An 8011-nucleotide genomic window follows, 5' to 3' on the forward strand; every position below is an offset into this window, starting at 1 on the left:
CCCCCAGCTTCCTTGTAGCCCCTTCAGGCACTGGAAGGTGCTATAAGGTCTCCCTGGAGCCTTTTCTTCTCCAGGCTGAACAAGCCCAATTTTCTCATCCTTTCATCATGGCAGAGGGGCTCCAGCCCTCTGATCATCTTCGTGGCCTCCTCTGGACTCGCTCCAACTGGATGTCACTTTAATGCCATCTTTCAGGAGGAAGCCTGGGGCACTGTATGGTGAGGAAGTTGGTGAAAGAAAGCTTGATAAATTATTCTGGCTGTAGGAGTGAATTTGGGGCCTGCCTCTCCTAAAGCAAATGGTCAGAGTATTTCTCTAACTCGCTGAGCAGAAGAAGGTGGCGAGTGGGGCTCTGCCCGCTGTGAAACGCTCAAGCTGGGTGGTGCCTGCAGGCGTTGCCATCCTCTTTATTAGCAGGGATCGGAGAGCACGAGCGAGGCTTTTCCTGAAGGGCGCGTGTTGTCACTAAGGCTGGGAAAATGGGCCTCCCAAGCCTGGGAGGACCCACTGCCCTCAGCTGGGTTTGGGAACTTTGTCTGGGGGGAAATAAGTCTGGGATATCGTTAAGTCCTTGGTGTTAGACGTTCTTTCTTCCTTAGAATCTGTGCGTCGCTCTCTACGAAGGGATGGGCTTTGCTGTGGTGGGTGTGTGCAGTATTGGGGCTCCTGGTGGTGGCCTTAAGCCCACAGGTGAGCAGCGCTGCTTGTGAAGGACACGGTCAAGCTGCAGTCATTGTTTTTCAAAAGGTTGTTAACTTGCACTGTTGTGAGTGTATCCTGGGAAGAAAGGAGGGAACACTTCCCAGGGAAAATGACTGCGGTGGGAAGGATTATTTCAGTCAAACCAGCCTTTTAAAAATTTTCTCTTTCAATTTACAGTTCAGTGCACTGAAGGTTCCTGAGCCAGTGGATACACAAACTGCCCAAATTGATGCCCAGGAGCAGGAAGCTGTGAGTGTTTAAACTGTTCCCTAACGCCAGGGTTGCCTCGGACTTCGGTGAGGATAGGAATGGGTGCCAGGGATGTCCTGTGTCTGCATCTCTACAGGCAGGGCAGCCTGAGCCAGAGCATGGCTCTGGTCTTTGCATGTGTCTCTGGCTTTCAGCTCAGCAAGAGGATCTCTGCGTGTGGAAGGGTGTGACTATCTGGGATTTGGTGGGGATTCTGTCCCGATGTTATGTAGCGATGGTGAATTTTAACGCCAACTTGGAGCTGGGGTTGCAGGTTTGCTCTAGGTCACTGTGTCATGGCCGTATTCACCACCTCCTCTGCTTTCCCGCAGGCCAAGAGCATCGCGGAGTACGTGCAGGCTTCCAGAGCTCGCATTGCCCAGTACGAGCAGCAGGTAGGTCTGCACTCTGCCTAGTGAACGCGCTCTTTAACCCAGCCTGGCACGCACCTCGTTCTTGCGTGTGCTCTGCCCTTTCTTGCCGACAAGCGACTGGTAACGCGTTTGTCTCTGCTCTCACTTCAAGCTTCAGAAGCTCAGAAACATGATTCCCTTCGAGCAGATGACATTGGAAGACTTGTACGAAGCCTTCCCTGAAACCAAACTGGACAAGGAGAAGTACCCGTACTGGCCCCACAAACCGATTGCTGATCTGTAAACGCGTCTGGAAGCGGTTTGTCTGACGACTCTCAGGCTCTATAATCTTTCAAATAAAGTGATTTCCTTCCTGTCTGTGGCTTAGACGTGAGGTTGCGAGGTTTTGAGAAACGCGGAACAACACGGTAACTTGCAAACAGCCTGCTTTTCCTGGATTTTGTCGTTCCTACCGGTGAGCTGGTTTGCGTGGCAAGGGCCAAGATCCCAGCTAGACCTGTTGATCACACCGAGTCCTCTTGCATCTTCTGCGACGCAGATAAGCCGCCTGTTCGCCTCTGGAACCGCGTGGTGCAGGGGGTGTAGTTCTCTTGAGCAACTCCTTGCCTGCAGGAGATGCCTGCATCTCAATGTGTCGGCCTTTTGAGATGCTGGGGTGTGTTCAGTGCTCTGCGCGGCAGTGGGGGCTATGTCTGGGGTCTGGGGCTGTTTTCTAGGCTGGTTGTGCTGGTTTAGGGGCAGCCAGTTGCAGGAGGAGTTGAAGGAGTGTAGATGTGTTGAAATTTTTTATTTTCCAAATGCATTTTGTTAAGTTTTTTTAAGGCATCCCAAGTATCGCCCCGTTAATCCTGGTGATCCTGTGATTCTCTCTGCCCTGACTTTGTGAATGAATGTGGATCTCGCTGAAACTCACAGAAACAATAGTGCAAACACCTCAGAGTTGCATTGTTTCATTTAATTATCGGAGTGGGAATTCTTAAACACCTTTCCCCAGGTGGAAACATCTCCGGAAAAGAAGGAGGACACGAACTCCTTTTTCTGTTGGTCGTGTTTGTGCTAAGAGTTACACACACGGAATGAAGGTATCTCCCCCCACCCTTCCCAGATCTCGCAATGGTTTTATTCCAACACCTTGCTAGCCCACAGAATCCTTTTGGAACATACATAGCTCTGCTAAATTAGAGCACAAAGTACCAAGAATGAGATCTCTTGCCCTGGGAGGGGGTTGGTCTCTTTAATTTTATTTTGTGTTGTATTTAGGTGACTGAAACGCAGGTCTATGAATCAAGCAGGAAAAATAAATTACAGTGGAGGGGCTAGAAGCAGTACAGTGGAGAAGAACTGAACCAGCACTGCGCAGAGCTGGTCTCTAGCTGCTCCATTTTATAGAAATAACAGCAAAGAAGAACAGGGACAGGAAGAAGTGGCTGTAGAGAAGCACATTCTCCAGCACGGGCAGAAATGGGTCCTGCTGCTGTGGTTGACGGTGGGGCTTGGCTGGCTGCCCTTTGTCCTTGGCCCTCTTGGGACCCCTTCCTTGGCCAAGTGTCTCACGGTCTGGTTGCTCACGGCTCTCCTCGCCAGCTCGGCGTGCGCGTCTGCAAAGAGCGTGCGTCAGCACAGGGTGGGTGGGGGGCACTACAGGGGCTGATACTTCCTGGGCCACTGGTTGCCCTGAGGGAACCCACCCTCATTCAAACGAACCTGCCAGTAAAACGCACCGAACCTACTCGTTTAGGAGGTTATGGGTTGCTTTACCTCGCTGGAAGCTTCTGAGCACCTTGTCTAGGCGTAGGGATTTGCGCTGCTGGTGCAGCAGGAAGAAGGTGTCTAACACTGCCATGATCATGAGCAGGAAGGTGCCTAGGAAGAACACCACTGCAGAACGATACAAAAACAAAGCAAGCCCTTGATAGTTGGCATCGTTTTCTTGCATGTAATCCTGCCTGCAGGGGAAGGAGGGAAATCTCTGACTCCAGCAAGCTGATAAAGCTTAGCTGTTCATGACTTCAGTATTCATAAACACATCTGTAACAGCTGAAGACCTGGCTTAGAATCACAGTACGGTTTGGGTTGGGAGGGACCTTAAAGATCATCCAGTTCCCCCCCCCTGCCATGGGCAGGGACACCTTCCACTAGACCAGGTTGCTCCAAGCCTCATCCAGCCTGGCCTTGGACACTTCCAGGGATGGGGCATCCACAGCTTCTCTGGGCAACCTGTCCCAGTGCCTCCCCACCCATTCCAGGAAGGATTTCTTCCTGATACTCAATCTACACCTCCCCACTGTCAATTTAAACCCTTGTCCTGTCACTACAGGCGCTTGTAAAAAGTCCCCCACAGCTTTCTTGTAGCCCCCCCAGGCACTGGAAGGTGCTATAAGGTCTCCCCGGAGCCTTCTCTTCTCCAGGCTGAACACCCCCAACTCTCAGCCTGTCCCCATGGCAGAGGGGCTCCAGCCCTCGGAGTTAGAGTTGGTACCTATGTAAAAATCCATGTTTACTCAATAAAGAGGGTACCTATTATGGGTGGTTTGTTGGAGGAGGTTGGAAGGATGTTGTTGAGAATCACAGCTAACATGGAGCTGCCAAGGATGATGGCAATCTGGAAATTGATTTTCTCCTCGAGAGAGCTGGGTCCAAAGAGCACAGCCATATCCAGCAGATACAGGGCACACGTTGGGAGGATCAGGTTCAAGATATACAGAGTGGGTCGTCTCTTCATGGAAATCTGTTGAAGAAGATGGACAAGATTTAGATGAGTAGGAGATAACTTCCTGTGCTGGGTGAAAGCTTGTTCTTTAATGTAGAAAATGACCTTGTCTCATACTTTTTATTTTGGTGGCAAATCACTGCGATATAAGATGAAAGTACTGCCTTACCATGAAGGTGACCACAGAAAATTTTCCGTTATCCATCTCTTCTATGTATTCATTGATGGTCAAGTTGGTGAACTTCCATTCTCCATCAGTTAGGAAGTAACTCTGGCTGTCTTTCATCATCTCAGCTGGTGTCCGTCTTGTCTTCATGACAAGGTCTGTTACTGCTTGGGCAGGAGGGCGAGGAGGAGACAAGTTGTAAATTTAGGTATTTAGAGGTCAGTTACTCCCTCTCCTCTTCCCTCCCCACCAAGGGTGTGTGCAGGTGGGGAAAGGCAAAGTTTCTCGCAGCGCTGGGATTTCTTAGCCCATCAGGGAGAAATTAAAAAGGGCTGTGGTGAAGGGACTTGGCTGAACGTCTGGGAATGTGGATCAGAGGGAAAATGTCTCATGAATTAGGACAATCGTCCTTTGCGGATGGGAACTGGATGGTTTCGTGTCACTTCTGCTTATTTTTCAATCCTTCCTGTTGGGATGAACTCTGACTGCAGTTTGGGTCCCTGAAACTGTCCTTAATTTCCTCTCATTTCCATAGCTTTCAGGTGTGTTTAAACATCAGTCCTGCAGAATCACGCGTGAACACGCAGCCTTGTTGCAGGAAGCCTGCTAGTCTCTGGGTTTGTACAGAGTCCTGGCGGGGGGACCTGCTGCCACAGAACATCCAGATGCTCCCAGAGATGTTACTGGGAAACGTGCCAAAGCAGAATGGCAGTGGTTTCACTCGTTTCCCCTGGTGTTACATGACCTCAACCCCACTAACCAAGCATGAGCCTGCAGTGCTAAGGGAACCCAGGAGTTAGCCAGGGTGCATCCCATCTACTCCTCCTCCTGCAAACGTAGCCCGCCGTGGGAAAACAGCTTGCTGCTGTACCTGGGTAGAGAAAGCAAGCTATGCTCAAGTTGCAGGTCTGGGTGTCAAAGGGAAACTTGAGGATCATCAAGCCGCACGTCAAGGTAGCCTGGAAGGGCTGGGTGGAATAGAAGCTGCCGTTGTGCATGATGGCCAGATAATCCAGGTTTGAGTTTTGTCCGTTCACTCTGGAGAGAACAAAGGTGGAGAGCGACTGAGCTCCAAGATGCTGCAATGCTCCTCAGTCCCACAAGGACTGAGGATGCCGTAAGCACCCTTTTGGGGGGGGTCTCTCTGCCGTCACCCAGCCCTGGGATGTAGCAGTGAGGAGAGGAAACCTGGGGCTGGAAGAAAGGCTGGTGAGTGCCTCTGGGCTAAGGTGTGTAGTAGCTGAACTCAGGCACAAAGCAGTTGGTTTTCCTCCTGCACCTCCTAAGGAAACTCCCATCTCCCCTGAGGCAGGGGCTGTGCTGCCCCTTCCTCACCCCCAGGCAAAGAGCTAGAGGCACTGCCCATCCTCTGTCAGACTCAGGGGGTCTGTCCTCTATCGTACGAGAAACTGCTACCTGTCCTTTCATTCCAGTTTGTTGCTGGTCCCTGCTGCTTCCTCTGCTGCAGCCCAGAGGGGGCATTTCTGGGGGTGTTACAGTACTACAGAGCCACAATGTGTTTTGTATAAAGTGTGGTCACCATTAATCTAAACCGTGAGGTTCTTGGTCACAGATGGTTCAGGGGAACAGCTTTTAACTACATGGCTTCATCCCATTTCCTACAATATTCCCAACACTTTGCACCCATTAAGCCAGTGAACAAAAATGAAAGGGAAACCTACCGCTCTAAAATGAAGATGCGGGGAGACCAGTACGTATCCATAGGCAGAACCACTTCGGAAATGTTACAGAAATCCTGTGGGTCCCAAGTTGCAAAAGTGTTTTTCCACTCCTGGAGGGGGAAGAAGTTGCAGGAGAGAAATGAGTGCCGGGCTCGGCACCGCCATCGTGCTGAGCATCACAGGAGAGAAATGCTCTCGAGGGACCTACCAGGTTCAACACGAAGTAAAAGGTGACCGTCTGGAGCTTTTCGATCTGGAGAAAGAGCAGGGAAGATATTTAGCTGATTTTCTTAGTTACCTCGAGTGCAGAGCCTGGGAGCTCTCCCATGTTTCCCAGCACAGGCTGCAGAAACTTGGCTCAGGAGGAGAGCTCAAGGATCTGGGTCCTACAGCTGAAAGCAAGAGTGGGAGCGTATGACCCAAAGGTTTGAAAAAAGGCTGTTGTTAACATCTACGTGCCAGGGCTCTGCGTTGCTCGGTTCAGGCGCTGCGCGGGGTTGGTTTTAGAGCCTGCCGTGAAGTGAGCTGTTCGTCTGAACCTGCCTCTGAAGTGTTTTCCTGGAATTAGGTGGGAGAAAATACTCCAGATCTTCCAAAAATGCTTTCCAACTGCAGAACGCTGAAGAAACGGAAAGGGCCGATTCTCCCACCTGTAGCCTCGCTGGCCCCAGCCCCGCGTAGAAGCCTCGGACCCCAGTCGCCCAGTTCCCTGTTACAAAGACTCACCGGGATTTTTGGGTCCTTACCACAGAGAGGATAGACACCAACACCAAATCTGTCTTCACTTCCAGAGGCTCCTTCAAGTTTGTCTTGGGCAGGATGTGTGCGTGCAGCTTGCTGTGAGAGGAGATGTTCAGGTGCTCGACAACATCGTAGTAGGTGCAGACGTACCTCGGGGCAGCCCCTGCGAGAGAGAACGTTCCGCTTGGATCAGAAAAGGACCGGGCGAGATGTCAACCTGTGAGGGAGCTCCCAAAGCAGACGGGGTATGAAAAACATCATTAACCCGCATTAATTAATGAAAAACATAGTTAATCCCTTCTCGCATAGGTGCGAATTCCTCAAAGCTTTTCCATCCCTCTTCAACTTACCTGTCCCAAGAGAAAAGGTGAGGATAGCTATGAAAACTCGCTGCATCATCTCCTTCCAAATAAGGAGGCAAACGGTACCGTGTGCCTTAAGAGCAGCTCCAGGACACGTCATTTGTTATGTAGAAGTTGATCTGATTTTTATTAATGAGGGACGGATATTTTGTAAACAGAAACTAGGCTTTTTATGTATTTACTTGCATTGGAAGGAAGAATTTGCTAATGGTTCGATGCACTCAGCTGGCTCTTGGGAGCAGCCTTTAGTTGTGGTAAGGGAGAAGGAGGTCATTAAAAGAAAAAATCCAACGATTTGAGGGAGAGGAGGAAAAAGGGACCATCTCCACAAAGGAAAGGCGAGGAGCCAGAGCCACTCAGAAGCAAATCTTGTCTCATTTACAGGGCTGAGTGTGCTGCCACCACACTGAAATGGAATAGGAATTAGTGCTTGTGAGACGTGAGGGGTGCTGGGGAGGCGGAGAAGCTGCTCTCCTTCGAGCCTGGTCCTGCTCCAGAGCAGCCCAGGCTGCGGGAGTGGAGTATGTTCTCACTCCCCAAAGCACCGCGCCGTTCACGTACCCACTGATTTTGTGTTCCTGCCTCCTCGCTGATCTCCCTTGCTCTGCGGGGCTGCTCCCCGTCCTCGCCGTTAAGACGAGAGGCTCAGAGAGGTTTTCTTTTACACGTCCGTCCGTCTGTCCCTCCTCTCCATCACTGCCTACCTTTTCTGCTGTGATTCCAGTGGTGCCTCCAGGTACTCGCAGCGATGGTTCCCTTGCGAGGGCTTGGAAAACCCCATCCCGCTGGGACATCGGAGGTGACACCTTATTGCTGTGGCCTCTGGTTGTGTCTGGGGTAGGAGGTGGGAGGCGTATGGGCCGTAAGAGGTTTTGACTCAGACATCAGGGGCACGAGGAGGAGTAGGGGTGAGCGGGGTGACGGTGCCACTGGAGGAGGGACAACGCTGAGCCCCCAGAATGGTGCTGGGGATGACCTGGCCTCCGCAATCCCTTGCTCGCAGCCGGTGGGATGTGAGCGCAGGG

At 51.3% G+C, this 8011-nt stretch overlaps 2 protein-coding genes across 2 annotated transcripts in view; one reads left to right on the forward strand and one right to left on the reverse strand.

Moving 5' to 3' along the window:
• The window catches only part of ATP5H (ATP synthase, H+ transporting, mitochondrial Fo complex, subunit d), a gene marked incomplete at its 5' end in the record, with an annotated part of 2152 nt that extends 544 nt beyond the window's left edge, over window positions 1-1608 (forward strand). The window contains 3 exons of the mRNA XM_010155116.1: window positions 880-951; window positions 1284-1346; window positions 1477-1608. Of these exons, the coding sequence (XP_010153418.1) occupies window positions 880-951; window positions 1284-1346; window positions 1477-1608 (267 nt within the window). The remainder of the gene's footprint in view (window positions 1-879; window positions 952-1283; window positions 1347-1476) is intronic.
• Window positions 1609-1828: 220 nt separating this feature from the next.
• LOC104512221 (5-hydroxytryptamine receptor 3A-like) lies at window positions 1829-7020 on the reverse strand. The gene is made up of 10 exons (XM_010155117.1): window positions 6975-7020; window positions 6630-6787; window positions 6092-6136; window positions 5884-5993; window positions 5073-5239; window positions 4205-4365; window positions 3843-4053; window positions 3084-3203; window positions 2880-2923; window positions 1829-1882 (listed from the first exon to the last, which is right to left on the reverse strand). The coding sequence occupies exons 1-10, from the start codon at window positions 7018-7020 to the stop codon at window positions 1829-1831; spliced, it is 1116 nt and encodes a 371-aa protein (XP_010153419.1).
• Between the last annotated feature and the right edge of the window lie 991 nt (window positions 7021-8011).

This window comes from Eurypyga helias, unplaced genomic scaffold, assembly GCF_000690775.1.
Source record: "Eurypyga helias isolate BGI_N326 unplaced genomic scaffold, ASM69077v1 scaffold36817, whole genome shotgun sequence".
Classification (NCBI taxonomy): domain Eukaryota; kingdom Metazoa; phylum Chordata; class Aves; order Eurypygiformes; family Eurypygidae; genus Eurypyga; species Eurypyga helias.

What these genes read in the sequence shown, in the direction of transcription:
- LOC104512221 (XM_010155117.1), bottom strand. Translation starts at nt 7,020, where the DNA reads ATGCAGCGAGTTTTCATAGCTATCCTCACCTTTTCTCTTGGGACAG. An exon ending in TGGTGTCTATCCTCTCTGTG is followed by an intron (nt 6,137 to 6,629) that starts GTAAGGACCCAA and finishes CTCTTTCTCCAG; the next exon opens with ATCGAAAAGCTCCAGACGGT. An exon ending in GCTCAGAAGCTTCCAGCGAG is followed by an intron (nt 2,924 to 3,083) that starts GTAAAGCAACCC and finishes CGCTCTTTGCAG; the next exon opens with ACGCGCACGCCGAGCTGGCG.